At 33.0% G+C, this 20,518-nt stretch overlaps 2 protein-coding genes and 1 long non-coding RNA gene across 4 annotated transcripts; all 3 read right to left on the bottom strand.

The window, feature by feature from the left end:
* Positions 1 to 4,476: 4,476 nt before the first annotated feature.
* On the bottom strand, positions 4,477 to 4,956 carry LOC120208382. Its single transcript, XR_005524313.1, has 3 exons — positions 4,824 to 4,956; positions 4,674 to 4,739; positions 4,477 to 4,587 (listed from the first exon to the last, which is right to left on the bottom strand). It is a non-coding gene; the product is annotated as an uncharacterized LOC120208382 (long non-coding RNA).
* Positions 4,957 to 5,718: 762 nt separating this feature from the next.
* Positions 5,719 to 7,526, bottom strand: LOC120208377 (WAT1-related protein At5g40240-like). Its single transcript, XM_039207668.1, has 7 exons — positions 7,310 to 7,526; positions 7,158 to 7,223; positions 6,966 to 7,079; positions 6,616 to 6,865; positions 6,359 to 6,517; positions 6,117 to 6,268; positions 5,719 to 6,041 (listed from the first exon to the last, which is right to left on the bottom strand). Exons 1-7 carry the CDS (start codon positions 7,471 to 7,473, stop codon positions 5,906 to 5,908), a joined length of 1,041 nt encoding a protein of 346 aa, XP_039063599.1. The 5' UTR covers positions 7,474 to 7,526; the 3' UTR covers positions 5,719 to 5,905.
* Positions 7,527 to 13,606: 6,080 nt separating this feature from the next.
* On the bottom strand, positions 13,607 to 15,624 carry LOC120208376 (WAT1-related protein At5g40240-like). 2 transcript variants are annotated; one of them, XM_039207666.1, is made up of 7 exons: positions 15,371 to 15,624; positions 15,223 to 15,288; positions 15,034 to 15,147; positions 14,643 to 14,895; positions 14,340 to 14,498; positions 14,100 to 14,251; positions 13,607 to 13,939 (listed from the first exon to the last, which is right to left on the bottom strand). In XM_039207666.1, the coding sequence occupies exons 1-7, from the start codon at positions 15,532 to 15,534 to the stop codon at positions 13,780 to 13,782; spliced, it is 1,068 nt and encodes a 355-aa protein (XP_039063597.1). In that variant the 5' UTR covers positions 15,535 to 15,624; the 3' UTR covers positions 13,607 to 13,779. The 2 variants fall into 2 exon arrangements, with proteins under 2 accessions (XP_039063597.1, XP_039063598.1); XM_039207667.1 differs by having other exon boundaries at positions 13,897 to 13,989.
* Positions 15,625 to 20,518: the final 4,894 nt, after the last annotated feature.

Here is a 20,518-nt window from a genome sequence, read left to right as displayed (position 1 = left end):
TCTTCATCCCTCACTTCTTCAGCTTCTTTTGCTTTTCCCCATAATACAGCATAAAGACCACCTGTTATGATCACTGCTCCGATCAAGCTGTAAATATTTAACCAACATCGGATAATATCACTTTTACAATACAACTCCAAGTTAGTCTTTCGCATTAGAAGATCCGGGTTCAAACAATTGTGTCTACAGAATGTGTTTGCATGGTCAATAAACTAAAAATATTCTGAACATGTAGTACCTTCCAAGATAAATTGCTTCGCCAAGGAATATAGCACTCATAACGGCAGCTATAACGATTGAAGTTGGTGTGAAACTTGCAACAAACACAGGCCCCTTCAAGCGTATACACCATGTGTGAACAAATGAGCTAAATGAGAACGCAAAAAGGCCCTAAAGAAGCAGCCATAAACAAAGTTACATCCCAATACTACAAATAAGGTAGTCCAATACCATAACTAATTGCCAGAATTTTACCGTATATAAAACTGCAGCAACTGATACACCAGACGTTAATCTCCAAGAACTCAATTGTGGTTCCGCTATTAAGCTATTGGCAAAGATATAAGGGCCGAACACAAGTTGTAGAAGAAACTTACAACAATCTCTTCTGGATATATCTTCATTACTTGGGCCTAAAGTTATAAAAGATTCAAGTTCAGTTTTAGGTATTCAAACTTTATTTTCTATCAACCTTAGTCCCTGACAATTTAAATCTTATGCAAAATAAGGCTTTGACCCCTCACCCCAACTCCCCAACTATATCCTATTTACCTGAATAATATACCAGAATGAAACAAGAAGATATGAAACAGCTTCAAGGATGCCACCAATAATCCAATTAGATTGAGAAGATTCCAAAGACCTTTGAAGTTGTAAAACAGATGGTGATGATGAAATGATTTTTGGGCCTTTGTAGAAAGTCATGACCAACGCACCAGATATTGATGTTACGGTTCCAATGATTTTAGCCTGACTTGCTGCTCTTCTAAATTCTACCTTTTCCATCCTTTTTTATATGCCAATGTTCAAACAAAAGGAGAAAATAAATGGACTGAGGAAAATAGCTCAAGCATGAACATAAATAAATAACAAGTAAAGAAGGAAGAAGAAACCTGAAGAAGACAGAAAGTATGAAGGTAAAAGCTGGTACGAGGTTGGCAAGTGCAGATGAAAGAGTTGGAGAGCTAAGTTGTACACCTTTATATGAATATGTCTTTGCTAAACACCTATCCCAAAAACATCTCAAAAAATCTTGGGCATAAATTTAAAGCTTTATGTGCTATATAAATATATGTATGTATGCGTGTATATACTTGTATACCCGATAAGGCCTAGAAGGCAGAGTTTAGAGATGAGAGGGAACTTCAAAGGAGGGAACACTGTATTTCTGCAAACATATCAGATTCAACTTTGATATCAAAGTTATGCGAAATTTATATAAATTTATTAGAAGAATTACGAAAAAGGAGACCTAAAGAAGAGTAAAGGGATGAAAACCAAGGTGGCTAGAAGAAAACAGTAGGTGACGAAGTTGTAATAGCTCAGCCCCTTCAAAGAAGCAGCTTTGAATATAATGGCTATGACCACGTTTGTACACTCCACAGCAAGCATGACTAAGCTTGGTAATATTTCCATGGCCGACTCTCCTGCAATCTCTCTCTTCTCCTTCCTTACCCTAAACTCAAGAAACGAAGATTTCTTCTTTATTTATTTGTAGAGTCAAACCTTTAAAAGTATAATCTTTGTTTTACTTTTTGGATTTTAACAATGGCTACTTGATTTAAAACTGTAGCAACTTGATTATTACTATATGGCACAACTGCCATGGCTCAATCTCCAACCAGGTCTATCTCAACTTGAGTTGAGTGAACCTACAACCATGACTTGACCGTGTCATGAAAATATAAGTTATAATTGTTTTAACCTTTTCGTTTGAGTGTAATGTGATGTCCTACATTACACTACATATAAGTGCACTTTTCGTATAATAAATATCGGTTGATCTAATACATTCGTGTATGTGTGTGTATATTGTGAAATGTATGATTGAATCTTTAAAGATGTATTTGAGGCTCACAAAAACCTTAAAAAGATCTATAAAGTCTAAATATAACTCACATCTCATAATTAAAGGGTAAAGTACACATATGGTCCCCCAACTATAGGATGTTATTTTTTTTAGTCCTCCGACTATTAAAAGTTACAAAATGATTAAAAGTTACAAAATGATCTCCCGAATATAGGATATTGCTTTGTTGAGATCATTATGTTCCAAAATTGAGATACGATATTAGTTTGAGATTCTAAGATCAGATTTTATCATATCACAGTCAACAAGTTAACGGTCAATTCATCTGTGGTTGTTTCTGTGTGATTTTATGATATGTACAAGTGCTGGATGTGAGTCTTGAAGTTAAGGAGCAGAGTCTAATTCCCATCGGTTGTAAAGGAATGCAGCGTGGAGTTGCCGTTCTGGATATGTGTTACTATGATTTATGTAACTGAGCTAGGCTGTCTTCTAATTAGGAGTTATGTTGTTTATATTGGGTTGTTTAGGCGGGTCTTAATAATGAGCATAGCAGAGCTGGTGTTGTTGGTTGATCCCTACAGTAGTTGGTGATGATCGAATGGTCGGATTGATCCACATGGATGTTTTTGCGAGAGAGACTTTGGCTTCAGGTTGTGATGGTTGATTGAAAGATTCTAAAGCATTTGTCCGTTATATGGTCAAGATTCTGGATGCGCTGTGATGTTTGCTTTTGCTGGTCAGCAGTCGATGGTTGCTATCATCTGCTCTTTCAGCGGGGAAGATGAGTCGTTTTCATGTTGGTCCGAGTGCTTGCGTTTTACTATTCGATTCTTCATGTTATTTGTCATTGTTAAAGCTATTGATATTGTGTGGGCACTCTTTTTCCTCCTAATAGTCAGGGAAGTTTTTTTTTTAATGAGGCTGATACATATATCCTATTTTGTATGTGTTATCATTTAAATTCCATACAAAAAATACCCATTTCAAAAAAAAATTAACAGAAAAAAGATGAGTTTAGAACATAATGAATAGTTGAGTGATCATTTTGTAATTTTTAATAGTTGATGGACTCAACAAAGCAACACCCTCTAGTCGGGAAACTATTTTATAACTTTTAATAGTTAAATGACTCAACAAAACAATATCATATAGTCAAGAAATTTTTGTGTACTTTACCCTGAAATTAAATCATATCAAATGATAAAATATAAATTACTATACATTTGAATTTCAATTATGAAGTAAACTTCTCTCAAACTCTTGACAAACTGATGAAACCTTTTTGCATCTTAATATTGGTAGGCTTTTGTGTTTGTAACTTGTAAGTGTTGACCATTACCCACCCATTTCCTCAAGTTTTATAACTCTGCAGCAATGGAACCCCACTATCAGAGGAGGGTCTTAACCTATTTAAGCCACCGAACTCATCTTCATCTCTCAATACACAATAAAGACCAACGGTTGTTATCATTGCTCCGATCATGCTGCAAAATTTCATCGTGGAAGTATCGAGGTCCTCAATAGACATTCATGGCTTCTACACAAATTCACCATAAATAGAACATTGAGAATGAAAAATTGAGTTAATAACATGCATGAATACTGATTATTCACCTGACACACCTTCCTTACAATATGGTCCTTTTATTTCTAGGGAAGGATTTACTTAATATGTTTTAATCATTTTTTTTTCATATCATAAATACGTTATATAACCATATCGAGTTCAAAATTATGAAATTAAAACCTTACCAGAGACATGAGAGAGTTGATCAATTACCTTCCAAGACAAATTGCTTCGCCAAGGAATATGAAACTCATAACAGCAGCTATAACAATTGAAGTTGGTGCGAAACTTGCAAAAGAAACACAGGCCCCTTCAAGCATATACACCATGCGTGAACAGCTGAGCAAATTGAGAAGGCAAAAAGGCCCTAAAGAAGCAGCCATAAACAAATAAGTGACGTTCAAATACTGCAAATTAGGTAGTCGATCCAAGTGGTAAATGAATTGTTATTATTCTTTGAAGACCCAGGTTCGAGAACCGTGAAAACTAGGAGTGTGAACACTCAATATCAAAAGGTAATAAAAAGCTGCAGCAGCTGATACAGTAGACGTTAATCTCCAACAACTCAATTGTGGTTCTGCTATTATGCTTATTGGAAAAGATATAAGGGCGGCGAACAAGTAAAAGAAAGTTACAACAGTCTCTTCTGGATACATCTTCATTACTTGGGCCTGTTAAGTTATAAAAGATTCAAGTTCAGTTTTAGGTATTCAAACTTTATTTTCTCTCAAATTTAGTCCCTTACTATTTAAATATTATGCAAGTTAAGGCTTTGACCCCACAACTAATTTTCTCTCAACTTTAGTCCCCGACAATTTACCTGAATGATATACCAGAATGAGACAAGAAGATATCCGACAGCTTCAAGCATGCCGCCAATAATAAGACAGCAAGTATGAAGGTATAAGCTGGTAAGAGATTGCCAAGAGCAGATGAAAGAGTTGGAGAGCTAAGTTGTACACCTTTATATGAACATATCCTTGCTAAACACCTATCTCAAAGACATCAACAAATCTTGGGTATAAATTTAAAGATCTACGTGCTTATAAGTATATATATATATATACTTTTATATACCCTGTAAGGCCAAGAAGGCAGGGTCTAGAGATGATAGGGAACTTCAAAGGAGGGAACACTGTATTTCTGCAAACATATCAGATTAAACTTTGATATCAAAGTTCTGAGAAATCTATATAAATTTATTGGAAGAATTAAGAAAAAAGAGACCTAAAGAAGAGTAAAGGGATGAAAACCAAGGTGGCTAGAACAAAACAGTAGGTGACGAAGTTGTAATAGCTCAGCCCCTTCAAAGAAGCAGCTTTGAATAGAATGTTTATGACGACGTTCAAACACTCCACTGCAACCACGGCTAAGACTGGAACCCTATGAACCATTTCAAACATGATAGGTTATGTATCAACTCCAAACAGCTCGAAATATCTGTCTTGTTCGATAAAATGAAAATTCACCGAATAAGTCAAAATTAATTTGATGAAATGATCAGGGATCAAGGATGGACCGAGGGGTGCAGCGGGGGCAGTTGCCCCTCTTGAAAATCTGAATGTAGTCATCCCTCTTGAAAATTGAAAATCTGAATGCAGTTGTCCCTAGAATTTTAAAAAGTTCATCTCATAACATAAAATTCTATGGCTGTCCCTGTGTCAAGGATGCTATTGTGGAGATGACTCCCCGACGAGGCAAAGGAGTCCTATGCGGACAAGCTCATTAGGTACTCGGAGACTAATATGCGTTGATAATGTAAAGGATTTCAAATTGAATAAGAATCATTCGATTTAGATATGTGTTTCTATTGGAAACAATCCTACTAGTAAAATATTTTATTAGAATTCATATTTTACTGTTACTAACCATAACAAAATATTAAAACACGTCAATTAAACTCTTGTTTCGACTAATTGCTACGGTTATCGGAAGAGTGATAAAAGTAACTTATGATAGTGGGAGAGGGGCGGGTTTGCACGACTTGCAGTGGTGAATAAACCATTGATCTTATGTACTAGAATTGATGGTTTTGTTCACAAGTTGCAAGGCACTACAACAAATATGCTATAAATTTATTTCAATACACAATACAAAAGTAGAGTTACGTAATGTTCCGCTTCGTCTCTGTTTTGTTTAATGTGCTTTGTTCTGATCTTGTTTATGCATATGATGATGTGCCCTGTTTCGGTGTTGGTGGCTCACAGGGTGTAGGACTGCACAAATCTCATAAAATTATTGTGTCAATGAGTAGTGGGAAACAGAAAAGGCATTGGCATTGTATTACCTACACTACACTACACATTTGTTCAACATTTATAGCTTTGCAGCAAAGGGACCCTGCCACCGGACGAGGGCTCTTCATCTCTCATTTCTTCTGCTTCTTTTGCTTTTCCCCATAATACAGCATAAAGGCCACCGGTTATGATCACTGCCCCTATCACGCTGCAAAATTAACTTTGATTCAGCCTTGTTTTTGTTCTCTTATTCCTTTTATATGAAACAATAGATTGCTTTTACCTTCCAAGATGAAGTGCTTCGCCAAGGAATATGGCACTCATAACAGCAGCTATGACTATTGAGGTTGGCTTGAAAATTGCAACAAACACAGGCCCCTTCAACCGTACGCCCCATGTGTGAACACATGAGCTAAATGAGAACCCAAAAAGCCCCTAAACAAGTAGGCCATAAACAAATAAGTGACATTCCAATACTCCGAATAATGTATTCGATTACCAGCGTTGATTATCGGTAAGTATTACCGAATATAGGACTGCAACAACTGATATATTATGTGTTAATCTCCAAGAACTCAACTGTGGTTCTGTTATCAAGCAAACTGGTACAGCTAAAAGGGCCACAGACAAGTTGTAAAATAAATTTACAACAATCTCTTCGGGATATATCTTCATCACTTGCGCCTGAAACGTTGTTTTAGGGTTAAAATCCAACACAACATAACTTCATGTAAGATATTAAACAATTCAAGGTTGAGCTTGGAAGCATGTATAGTTTTTACCTGGATAACATACCAGAACGAATAAAGAAGATGTGCAATAACTTCAAGGATGCCACCAACAATCCAATTTGATTGAGAAGACTGCAAAGGTCTTTGGGGTTGCACAACAGATGATGATGATGTCCAAGGTGAAGATGTAAGAATTTTGGGGCCTCTGTAAAAGGTGATGACTAATGCACCAGCTATTGATGTTATGGTGCCAATTATTTTAGCTTGAGTTGTTTCTCTTCTAAAATCTACCTTTTCCATCCTTGTTATACATTCCAATATTCAAAGACAAGGAGAAAACAAAGGGGTTTAGGAAACTAGCTCAAGCATGATCATAAACATGAAATAAACAAAAAAGGAACCTGAAGGAGGCAGCAAGTATGAAGGTAAAAGCTGGAGTGAGGTTGCTAATGGCTGATGCAAGTGTTGGAGAGCCCACTTCTATACCTTTATACGCGCAAATCATACCTAAATACCTGTCTCCAAAGCTCAACCAATCATGGGTTTTACACATATCTACAGGTATCTTTGTGTATGTGTATAGTCTGCCATACCCTGAAATCCCAAGAAGGCAAAGTCTAGAGATGAGAGGGAACTTCATAGGACGAAACACTGTATTTCTGCAAACATATCAATCGTTAAACGAAGAATATAGAGTGTACAAACCAGACATTGAAGAATGAAGTGCTCAAAAATCGAAAGAGACCTAAAGAAGACTAGAAGTGTGAAGACCAAGGTGCCTAAAACATAACAGTAAGCAATGAAGTTGTAATAGCTCATCCCCTTCAAAGAAGCAGCTTTGAATAGAATGCTTACGACGACGTGTGAACACTCCACTGCAACCATGGCTAAGCTTGGTAATATTTCCATGGCTCACTCTCATGTAATCTCACACTTCTTCCCCCGCCTTGGGAGAAATACAAAGACTTCTCAAATAATTTCCAATCCCTTTTTCTTACTTTGTTAATTAATTAATCCATGATTTTATTAGTATATTTAATTACACTAACAAATCTATACAAATGATTCGTTTTACTTTAGTGGAGTAGGTGAAGATCGATTATAGAATATGCTATTGTATTGGTATCAACGAGGTTTTATTGATTAAATACTTTTTCAGCAATTATTCTAAAGGCTTATATAACAAATAAGTACATAAAGTATCTCTCTTTTTCATTTAAGTACCTAAAATATTTTTTTGGTCAAAATACGTACATAAAGTATTTTTTATCAAAATATGTACCTAAAGTATTTAATTTTTTCATCTAAATACCTAAAGTATTCTTTAATTAATGTCGCATGTCAATTTTTTTAGAACTTGGATGAAAAATTGAATAGTTTAGGTACCTATTTTGACATAAAATATTTTTACGTACTTATTTTGACAAAAAAAAGTCACTTTAGGTACTTATTTTAACCAAAAAATTCTTTAGGTACTTAAATGAAAAGGGAATTATACTTTAGGTACTTATTTGTGATATAAGCCTATTCTAAAACAATTATTTTTTCCTATCAACTCATGTTTAAACTTTAGGGTAAACTATAAAATTGATCATTTTCGTTTAAATTTTGTACACTCTTTCTTATTGAATTCAAAAAATATAATATAAGGTCACTTTCATTTTTCTTTAATTTAGATTTAGGCACTTTTGTTTTTATTTAATTAAGATGTAGTCACTAAAGATTAACTTTTGTTAGATTTTTAACGGAATGGTGACATAGCACAGTGAATTTATAAAATTAAAAAGGGTAAAATACACAGATGGTCACTAATGTTTGAGTAAGTTTTTGTTTTCCTCATTAAAGTTTCGAAAATAAAAAATAGGTCAAAACAAGTACCTAAAGTAAAGTTATCTTTTTTAGTGACCAATTTGTTGCTTTTAGAACTTTATTTTTTATTTAATTAATATTTGGGCACTTTATTTTTATTTAATTAAGATGTGGTCACTAAATATTCACTGTCGTTAGACCTATTTGATGTTTTAGTGACCAATTTGTTACTTTTATAACTTTAGTGGGAGAACGAAAATACACTCAAACATTAGTGACTATTTGTGTACTTTTTTCTTTTAATTTTATAAATTTAGTATGTCATATTAGCAATCTGTTAAAGGTCTAACGACAATTAAACTTTAGTAATCACATCTTAAATTAAATAAAAATGAAAGTGACCAATTTTTGAATTCAGTGAGAAAAAGTGTACAAAACTTAAACAAAAGTGATCAATCATGTAGTTTACCCTAAATTTTATTTTTTTCATAAATAAACTTATTTTTATCGGTTTTATTTTTATATGAAACCATCTTACTTTTCTTGTAGTTTTCTTAACATAAATTTACTTTTACCCTAATAAATTCTAATCAATTTTCTTCTCTTTGTTTAAACCGACAACTAATTTTTAAAATTTTGAAATGAGTAATTTCAATCTAGGTTTGTTTTCTTAATCTTTTTATTATTCGTAATTTGATTAAATTATTAACTAGAATATGTTATTTTCGTACTTCGAGATAATTGTGAGTACCTATTATTATGAGAAAACTAGTTTGAGATCTAAATAAGAAATAGGTCAATAAAATAACTAAATAAACGTTAACAAAAGATGTAACTATCTCCGTCATTAAAAAAAATGATACAAGAATAAAAAAAATACATTATTTTCTATAGAAAAAAGTTCATTTAAACAAAATAATAAAAATTGCTGTCCCTTTTTCCCATATGTATGGGGTAAGGGGGAGGTAAGATAGTAGGCTACCCCAACGCCAGGTTGAGAGCAGCTTCCGTAAGAGACCTCCGAATTATGAAATGCCCTACGTGGGACTTGATCCCACGACCTCAAGGTTAAGAACCTTGTGCTCTACCAACTGAGCTGGATGATCATTTCAAAAACAAAATAATACAAAAAGTCAAATATATAAAAATAAAAGATTAAACAGAAAAAAATAAAGAGAAAAAAAAAGAAAATTAGGAAAAATGACGAAGCATGAATTAGAATCACTTGACAAGTTAATCAAGGAACACATGTTCTTGTGTCTAAAATTCCTTTTTGAACTTATTTTTCCTTAATAATTTAACATCTAGTTAGATTCTTGATAAGTTAATTAGCCGATATGGCCCAAGCTAGCATCATCAAAGATCAACCTAGGCGGGGACGGGTAGAGGTGATATTCCCTTAAAAATCTAGGATTATCATATATTTTAGATTTTTTTATTGAAAATTTATTTTTGCCCCCTGAAATTTTATAAATTCAAGTTTGTTCCCTAACTTAAATTCATGTGTTCATCCCTGAATATCATTGATAATATTCTTGCTCAATTTAATTATTTTTCCGGCTACAAGGTTAATAGAAGAAAAATCCCAGTCTGCTATTCTCCACATACCAATATTGAAACCACAAGCCCCATTTATGAACTTATAATAATATATTATGGTTGGAGTATAATATATAAATATAGTGGGCCGTAATGTCGGTAGAAAAATGTGTTTATGGTGTGAAAGGCATCGTTTCCTCCATGAAAAAGTCCTTCAATTTTTGTCATGCGACATGGTTGCTGGTGTTTTATTATAAATATTAAGGTTAAAAGTATGTTTTTAGCTTATTATATTTGCAAGTTGAATTCAGCTGATCGGCTCAGCTACTCGTCTAATCCTATAATTCCAATGTCTTCTCTTTATCATCAAATCAAGATCTCGTGGACTATAAAAACATTTTAAACACATAAAAGAAAAACCTTGAAAATTAAACACAAGATCAACCATGTTCATTCCTATTCTCTTCATATTCCAAGAATGTTCAGCTAATTTGAGCTGTTTAGCCTTAACTTATTGTCCAATAATGCTTTGCAGCAAAGGAACCTGATCGCTAGTCGAGGGTCCCAAGGGGCTTAAGCCACAGGACTCTCCATCTCGAATTAATACATTTATAGGATGTGTGTATTATCGATAGACTAAAATAATTCTATACATATACTACTTTCCGAGATAAATTGCTTTGCCTTTGCCAAGGAATCTGACACTCATAACAATTGAAGTTTTAGATAAATTGTTAAATCCAAGAATGAAACAGATAAAATAATAATGAATTATTAGAAAGAAAAAATGATAAATAATGAATTTATTGTGTTTTAGGATTGTTAGAAGTATAACAATTCGTGGCCCTGATCACACTTGAGACAATAAAATAAAATAAATTAATCTTCTGGGAAATTAAATAAAATATGTAGGAAGAAGAAATACTCTTCTATTGATCTATCGATCGAAAACAGTTGAGGCATGTCGTTACGTAGTTTCTTTAAGACGGATTTTCGGTCACTCATTTGGTGCTCGAGTTCATTGGTCGTTTGTCTCTCATGATACAACAACTAGATGATTAACTACAATATAACATCTGCAAAGATCATGAACTACACTATTGCTTTCGTCTATTACCATAAAATTAATGGAGAAAAATGTTATACTTTTGAACTTGTGAGATGTAAACTTGTTTGAACAAGTGTTTAACATAGTAGGTTAGTACAATATTTATAGTGAATTCTAAAAGGAAAAACAATCCTTCCAGAACTACAATATTATATTCCAATTGATTATAAATTTGTAATAATATTTTCTTATTTTAATTGAATATAAATTTAAAAATAATATATTTTTATTTAATAAAATATAAATTTATAAATAATGTATTCCTATTTCAATCGAATATAAATAGGTTAAATACTCCATTCATACATAAATTATGCCAAATTCTTAGTTTTATACATATTATTTAAAAATTGTCGATTTCATACATGATGTTTTATGCCGTTAACGGATTCAATCACTTCTGTAACGGAAAGTGATGTTGAACCCTACGACCACTAATAAAATGACATGTGGCACTTTAAAAAACATGCTTTTTTTTTGTTTTTAGGTAAATTATACATTTCATCACTCAACTATCTTCTTACTCTTATTTTAGTCACTAAAGTTTAATTTTTTTTAATTTAATTTTTAAACTATAGAATTACTCTTATTTTAATAACGCAAATTTATTAAAATAACAAAAATAACAGTGATAAAAACAACCAAAGCACGATGATAACAATCGAAAAAGTGGTTCAAAGCTTACCCAACATCGATAACGACGGTGACACGATCCACTAGTTGAGTCCTCATCAAATTTGTCCGGAGAACTCAATGGGAGGGGCGGTGAGATGTAACGTCGGTCGGTTTAACCAAAAATCGTGAAAAAATAGTGATTGGGAGAAGTTTTTTGACGAACTTTCTAATCCTTCTCTACAGTAAATGAAGGCAAGGCTCGACAAGTGGGTCGATTGGTTTTGACCAGATGAGGGAGGCGCTTCCACAGGTGAGGGCGGTGACGCTCATCGTTCAACGGTGGCCAAGATCGACGATGGTGAGACTCGTACAATTCTTCATAATTTCCAAATGAACGACAATCGGATGGGGGTAACTGATAGTTGGATTAAGGTCGTGGGATGATGGCAAAGCTCACAGGGTAGTGGTGAACGCCACGATCGGCCAGAAGAAGGTCGAACGACGACGAGGGGCAGGGGAAACAGTTGAAGAGAAAATTAGGTATTTGTTTTTAAATTTTAGTGACTAAAATAAAAGTAAGAAGATAGTTGAGTGATGAATGTTGTAATTTACCTAAAAATTAAAAAACATTTTTTAAGTTCCACGTGTCATTTTTTTAGTGGTCGTACGGTTCCATGTCACTTTTCGTGACGAAAGTGGGTGAATTCGTTAACGGCAGAAAACATCATGTATGAAATAAAAAAAAATTAAATAATATGTATGAAACTGAGAATTTGGTATAGTTCATGTATGAATGGGGTATTTAACCCAGTATAAATTCGTAATAATATATACATATTTTAATTAAATATAAATCTTTAAATAATAAAACATTATCCTATTAATATTTGAATTCTAAAGAATCCACACAATATCTTTTTAATTCGGAATATTCAAATAGATATGTTATATTTAAGAAAAATTTAGTTATCAAATTCATCAATAAATTCAACACATTTTTCCAACAATCTCCCATATGAATGAAATTGATGATTTTATCAAAAACATTTTGACACGATGTGGTGATAGACTATAAGATAGATAATTGAATAAGATAGGTAGGTGTCCTCTTTTGAATCTTCTCTCGTGACGGTATATTTATTTTATTGGCTAAACAATAGACATGATTTTCTTGAATTGTTCTATCGGTTGTGTAAATGATGATATACTTCACACTACTAATTCTCTGGCAAGAATTTTAATTCTCATGGGTATGTCCTTAAAGCCATAGACATCGCCTAGTTCTGTAAGAGTTTGAAAGAACTATGTCCAATAGTCTCCTTGAAGCGATCCCACTTCACTCTCACATAGGTGACTTGTGTTGCTCGGTTCATCGAAACATGCAATGGTTATTAAAAGCTTTGCTTAGCTTGTACCATTTTTATCACTGTTTACATTATAGGAACGGGCTTGGGATGAAAGACACTCACAATGATCGTACAAGATTTATACAATTAGGTTGTTCCTTTAAACCTAGATCTTGGGATCTCCAGTCAACTAGGTAGGGGTTTTCTTCATATAAAGCTTTTAAATTTTATGGACTTTAGTCACATTCCTTCATACTTTTCTCTACGTGATCTTGATTTAATCATTTGTTTAGTAGATCTACGATGTTATCATTTAATCTTAAAAAATCAATAAAGATAACTCTATTCGAGATTAGTTGTCTAACGGTATTATGTCGATAACAGTCTCAATTTACCATTATATATGAAATTTTGTGCTAGTCACAATATATGCAGACTATGAACACATATTTCAGTCATTTAAGAATACCCTCCAATAAATTCTAAACTCATTCAGTTTATTTTCTAGACTTTTCTAGAGCTACAGACTCAGATTTTATTGTGGATTTAATTTTATCCGTTTACGTAAGGATTTTTATGACACGACTCTCTCGCAGTTTGAAACATATCTCTTTTGACAACATTTACAGAAGTTAATTTTAACTTTTCATAAGATTCTTTTTGACAATATTACTCGACGCCTGAAATCTTAAAGTACACTTTTTTTTTCACATTTCCAAAATCAGATTCTCCAAACAAAGTTTAATCATTTTCCTTCCCAATTCGTGTTCATGTCGATGAGTGATGATGCACATTTCTTCAGTTTTTATAACTTTGCAGCAAAGGAACCCGGCCACTAGACGAGGATCCTAACCCGTTTAAGCCACGGTGCTCTTCATCTCTCATTTCTTCTGCTTCTTTTGCTTTTCCCCATAACACGGCATAAAGACCGCCAGTTATTATCAGCGCTCCGATCACGCTGTAAAAGTTAACCAACATCAGAAAACATCACTTTAACAATATCATTCCCTGAAAATGTTTCATGTTTTGTATCAAATTTATTTCATATAATCAATTTGTGTCTAAAGCTGTGGGATTAAGACACCACGAAAACAATGGAGAGCTTGTTTAATGTTTACCTTCCAAGATAAAGTGCTTCGCCAAGGAATATGGCACCCATCATAGCAGCTATAACGATCGAGGCTGGCTTAAATGTTGCAACAAACAAAGGCCCCTTCAACCGTACACCCCACGTGTGAACGACTGAGCTAAACGAGTGCGCAAAAAGCCCCTAAACAAGCAGTCCGAAAACAAATAAGTGACATCCCAATGTTGCAAATAAGGTATTCGAATACCGGCATTGATTACCGAAGTTTTACCGTATATAGGACTGAAACAACTGATACACTAGACGTTAATCTCCATGAACTCAACTGTGGTTCTGCTATTATGCATACTGGTAAAGCTAAAAGGGCTATTGACAAGTTGTACAAGAAAGTTACAACAATTTCATCCGCATATATCTTCATGACCTGTGCCTGCAAAATTCAGGTACAGTTGTATTAATGAAAAGAATTCATAGTGGATCTTGGAAACATATATATATATATATATATATATATATATATATATATATATATATATATATATATATATATATATATATATGTATACTTGTATACCTGAATGATACACCAGAATGAAAAAAGAAGATTCGAAACAACTCCAAGGATGCCACCAAAAAACCAATTTGATTCGGTAGACCCCAAAGGACTTTGAAGTTGAGGAACAGATGATGATGATGATGTCCAAGGTAATGATGAAATAACTTTGGGTCCTTTAAAGAAAATAATGACAAATGCACCAGATATTGATGTTATGGTGCCAATGATTTTAGCTTGAGTTGCTGCTCTTCTGATTTCCACTCTTTCCATCCTTGTCGTATGCCAATGTTCAAAGACAAGGAGCATTTCAAAGTAACATTTTAGAGAATGGAATTTTATACATGATCGATGAGAATAGTTGATCAATTTCTTCTGTATGAATAAACAATGGAAAAAAGGAATAAGAAACCTGAAGGAGACAGCAAGTACGAAGGTAAAAGCTGGTGTGAGGTTGCTAATGGCTGATGCAAGTGTTGGAGAGCCAAGTTGAACAGCTTTAGATCCGCATATATTTCCTACAACCCTGTCTCAGTAACATCAACAAATCGATGGTTTTACATGAATTTACATCTACACCTTTGTATACACACTTCCATACCCAATAATCCCTAGAAGGCAAAGTCTTGAGAAGAGAGGGAACTTCAAAGGAGGAAAAGCTGTTTTTCTGCAGATACATCAGATCAAACAAAGAAGATAAACTGTTAAGACCAAACTTCTGAGAAAACGATTTAAATGTATTGAATTACCTGAAGAAGAAGAGAGGGATGAAAATGAAAGTGCCCAGAACAGAATAGTAGACAGTGTAGATGTTATAGCTCAGCCCCTTGGAAGAAGCAGCTTTGAATAGAATGCTTGAGAGGACGTTTGTACACTCCACTACAAGCATGGCTAAGCTTGGCACAACTTCCATGGCTCACTCTTGTGCAACCCACCTTGAGGGAAGACGAAGACTTCTTCCCCCCTGTATCTACAGAATCAAACCTATAAAACCTATCTGTATGTTTGTCTTCTGCTTTTGTTTTATTAAGTATATTATGGTTAGTGGTGATAATCATGGTTAGGTGCCATTTCATTTAATTATCTTATTTTTGTTAACTATTGTGAATGAGAATCTATGTCCAATCAGAAGTTTGTCTTGGAGGTATGGAGGATTTGACTGGGCATTCCAATATCAGTTTGGGTAAACTACAAGTTTAATATTTAAACTATTAGTTTTTTACCTGTTTTAGTATCTAAACTTTTAATTTTTTTAAAACTATATCTAACATTTAGTTTTTGTTTCATTTTAGTACCCGTTAAAAACTTAACGTTAAGCTTATTTTATTTTTTTTGAAAAGTTAGGTACAAAAAATGTACCAAAAATGATAGTTAGGTATTAAATGTGTTAAGTTTGCAACGGTGGGTACTAAAATAAAATAAAAATTAAACATCAGGTATAATTTAAAAAAATGAAAATTTATGTACTTAAACATACCAAAATTGATAATTAAATACTAAACCTGTAGTTTATCCTATTATTTTATTTGGGTCTAGATTATAAGTCAAATAAGAAACTTTTAGATCATCAAATAGAATATTTGGATTAAATTCAAGATCGAAGAGATAAGCTCTTGTTTAGAGGAGGCAAGTAACTGCTACGTTTAGTTCACCAAAAAATTATTAACAGAGATAATAATTTCTAAAAAAAAAAAATTATTTAAATTATCTTTATTCTTATTAGAAAAGAAAAAAAATATTAACCGTAATATTTTTTTTTGACAACAATAATAATAATAATGTTATTCTTATACATCCATTTAAGTATTTTTCAATGTTTATCACTTCAAATAATAATAATATAGTTTTATTTCACAAGTATACTAAATAATATTTATAAAATATTATATTTAAATCCAGGAAAATAAAAAAAATTACTTGAAATTCAACCATAATCCAATTTCATTTCTTATGCTAATAAAATTTAAGTTGGACTTAAATTTAAGGGGGGAAAGCCAATCTTATAATGTGGATCGGGTCAAAACCCATTTGGGTCCATGCCAATCCCAACTCACAACGATGGTACTGGAGATATCTAGAGGGCTTAATACTAAAATAAGTGCTCAAACTATACCTAAATTCTCAAATAGGTATTCAAATTATTTTTTGACTCATTCAGGTACCTAACGTTATAAACGATGTCATTTTAGTTGCCCGGCCCGTCAACGACGTTAATTTCCCTCGTTAAGTGACATGTGTAACAATCTAGTGATTTTAAATTTTTTATTAAAAGTTAAAATTATATATTTTTTTAAAATGAAAAATAAACATTTTGAAATAACCCCAAAACTTTGAAAACCTTCATTTCAATCCTTAAACCCAAATCGATCATCGCCCATTGCCGTCGAAAAACTCCACCGACCTCATCTTCCCCGGTAAACAAATCCCCCATGAAATCATGATCGATCAACGACGAATCGACGTTTTATATCCTACGAACCTTAAGATGAAAATCGTGATCCCACGAATCTCGGCATCCAATTGACGATAACTACGACGGCGTATGACTAGGAGGATGGTATGAACTACGTCGGCGGTGGTGGTCATGACAGGAAAGGACAACGGCTACGGGTTAAGGATATGATTTGAGGATTTTAGGTATTTTTAGGATTTTTTAAATTTAAGAGAAATTAGAGGTTTTCTTATAAATAAAATAATATTTTTTAAAATAAATTTTGAAATCACCCGATTGTGACATGTCATTAAACGGGAAAAATTAAGGTCGTTGATGCTCGAACACCTAAAATGATAATATTTATAACGTTAAACACCTGAATGAATAAAAAAAATTAGGCAGCTATTAGAAAATTGAAGTATAATTTAAGCACTTATTTTGATATTAATCCTATCTAGAGAAGTGAACATAGATCAGAACGAAGTTAGCCTGTCTGCAAGTTGCCTTATTCATTAATATTTGGTCGGCTCAAATGGTTTGCCCGTAACTCAACTTCCTTCTACACGCCTATCTGCCCGCTGCCCTAATCCTGCTGTCACCACACTAATGTAGCCCTAGAGGCCGCCTCTATATAACCTTCGTATCCATCCTCCATTTCCACTGCCTCCCTTTCCTCCTCCTCCTTCTTCTTCTTCAGTTATGTCCGTAACAACATCTCAGGTTGTCTGTTTTCTTTGTTAAACATCTGTTTGAAAAGTGCAAACAACTTCCATCCGCCTGTGATAACTACATGCTGAGCAGAGCGGCCATACATTTGCACAGATTAACTTAACAAAATAGTCTTATGCTATTTTTGCTTATTTTTTTAAATGGGTTTACGTCAATGTTTTCCGGACATGCATATATGTAAACCCATTTGATTTTTGTAGCAGACACTGTCGATTTTTCGATTAAAAACGATGTTTTCCATTCAACTCTTTGGAACTTGCATTCTAGGAAAAGATAACGGTGGGACACAGGGATATTTTGGTATACCTTTTACCAAAGGAGAGTGATGCTTGCTTTCCATAAACATGCAGAAAGTAATCTCCAATTGCGGCAAGCTTGCTGAAAATGGAAAACGGTTCGTTTCTGCTTTTGTATTGGTACACAGTATAAAATCCAAGCTTTATCTGTTCCAACAAAATTTTGTTAGGGTTAGATTAATATTGATTTTGAGATGTACGGTGAGAATTTCACTTATTAATTGGTGTCTAAAGTTGTTCCTTTTATATAAAACAATGGATTTCCATTACCTTCCAAGATAAATTGCTTCGCCGAGGAAAATGGCACTCATAACAGCAGCTATAACAATGGAAGTCGGTGTGAAAATTGCAACAAACACAGGCACCTTCAACCGCACACCCCATGTGTGTACAACTGCTAAACGAGAACCCGAAAATCCCCTAAACGAGCAAGCCATTAACGAACAAATAAGTGACATTCCAATACTGCAACTACTGTATTCGAATGCCAAAGGTGTTACCGTATTCAGGACTGAAACGACTGATACACTAGACGTTAAACTCCATGAACTCAACCGGGGTTCTGAAAGTAAGCCTACTGGTACAGCCAGAAGAGCCACAGACAATTGTAAAAGAAGATTACAACAAACTCGTCTGAATATATCTTCATTGTTTGGGCCTGTAAAGATACATACACGTTGGCTTCATGAGATTAGGTGCTTGATATTAAAGAATTTATGGTGGAGCTTGGGATCATGTATATTACCAGATTGATATAGCAGTATGAATAAAGAAGATATGCAAGAGTTTCGAGGATGCCACCAATGATCCAATTAGATTGAGAAGACTCCAAAGACCTTTGAAGTTGTAGATCAGATGATGATGATGATGATGATATAATTATGTGGCCTTTGTAGAAAATCATGACAAATGCACCGGATATTGATGGAAACAACTTTTTGGTCCCTTAATTATTTTTACTCCTAAACTTTTATTGTATTCTTGTGGGCACTAGTATTTTTGTTTTCTGTAAAAAAAATATAAAGTATATATACTATAAAGTATAATATATATATATATATATAAACTATAAGGTATATATACTTTAAAGTATAAAGTATATATATAGTATAAAGTATAAGTATATATATAAACTATAAAGTATATATATGTAGTATAAAGTATAAGCATATATATATATAAAGTTTTAGTATAAAGTATATAATATAAAGAATATAAATATTAAATATAAGTATATAAGGATATAATATAAAATATATTAATATTAAATATAAGTATATATATATATATATGTATATATATATATATATATAAAGGATTTGTATTCATTTCTCTATTTTGTTGTAACACACTAAACTCTCCAATTTAATCTTTTGAATGTCTCTCTAAATATTTTCTTCGAATCATGAATCTCTGTTTGTAACTGAAGACTTAGCTACTGAAATTTGAAATCATCGATAGAATCTGATGATGTATGTCCCACTAAGGAAGTCTATGATTTACCATAGACCTTATTATTTATTGCATTCATCTGGTAGTTCTGTATTACTAAGTTTTTCAAAGATCACTTTGTTACTTACCATTTCAGGTTAAAGAGTTTGATTTTGTGCTTATACCGACATCAGTAAAGGAGTTTCACCGGCGTTGCTTGCGGAGTACGGTGCATGTAGGTTGTGTTTTGTTTTTATATTCGAGTCTGAAACTTGTGTTACTACTGACTATTAGTGGATTTTATTTTAATATATAAATGGTTTTATAAATTTGTATTTTATCTATAAATTATTTTACGGTTTTAAATGCAACAATTTTTTTAAAAAATTTTTCACTCCTTGGAAAGGATCGGGTCACCCACATTGATCTAAGGGTGTTACAGTCAGTCAACTACCATTGCCAAAAATGGTCGACGTGACTACTACTGTCCAAACGCCTCATCGACTGCCACTGTCCCAACGATCAGTAAAAGGGATTTATGAAATTTTTAAGAATTTTAATATTTGAGATTTTAGTGATTTAGGTTTATAAATTTTGGGGATTCGGTGACGGTCGATCACCGGTGGATTTATCGGTGGTTGTTCTTCATATAGTTGATCGTTGGCAAAGGGCGATGGTCGACGACCGACGTGAGTATAGGGATTGGAATTATAATTTTCAAAATTTTGAGTTTTTTTAAAAATTTGAGAAAATTTTAAGGGTTTTTAAAAGTTTTTTTTTAATTTTAACTTTTTTTATAAAAATCAAAATTATATAAAAGGTGACATCTATCACTTAATGAACTTTTTTAATTGTCGTTAGGTGGATACTTAAATAGTAACATTTATAATGTTAGACATCTGAATGAATCGGATATTTAAAGAAAACATATAATTTTTAACTTATTTTCTAATTAAACCTCTATAGAATCATTTTTTAAAATATATCAGTACGTCTGTCTTTTTGTT

The sequence above is a fragment of the Hibiscus syriacus genome, unplaced genomic scaffold (assembly GCF_006381635.1).
Source record: "Hibiscus syriacus cultivar Baekdansim isolate YM2019G1 unplaced genomic scaffold, ASM638163v2 tig00016563_pilon, whole genome shotgun sequence".
Classification (NCBI taxonomy): domain Eukaryota; kingdom Viridiplantae; phylum Streptophyta; class Magnoliopsida; order Malvales; family Malvaceae; genus Hibiscus; species Hibiscus syriacus.
This window is presented reverse-complemented; position numbering and strand designations above follow the sequence as displayed.

What these genes read in the sequence shown, in the direction of transcription:
- LOC120208377 (XM_039207668.1), bottom strand. Translation starts at nt 7,473, where the DNA reads ATGGAAATATTACCAAGCTTAGCCATGGTTGCAGTGGAGTGTTCACAC. An exon ending in ATACTTGCTGCCTCCTTCAG is followed by an intron (nt 6,866 to 6,965) that starts GTTCCTTTTTTG and finishes ATGTATAACAAG; the next exon opens with GATGGAAAAGGTAGATTTTA. An exon ending in CGTTCTGGTATGTTATCCAG is followed by an intron (nt 6,518 to 6,615) that starts GTAAAAACTATA and finishes ACAACGTTTCAG; the next exon opens with GCGCAAGTGATGAAGATATA.
- LOC120208376 (XM_039207666.1), bottom strand. Translation starts at nt 15,534, where the DNA reads ATGGAAGTTGTGCCAAGCTTAGCCATGCTTGTAGTGGAGTGTACAAAC. An exon ending in ATCCCTCTCTTCTTCTTCAG is followed by an intron (nt 15,289 to 15,370) that starts GTAATTCAATAC and finishes ATGTATCTGCAG; the next exon opens with AAAAACAGCTTTTCCTCCTT. An exon ending in GTACTTGCTGTCTCCTTCAG is followed by an intron (nt 14,896 to 15,033) that starts GTTTCTTATTCC and finishes GCATACGACAAG; the next exon opens with GATGGAAAGAGTGGAAATCA.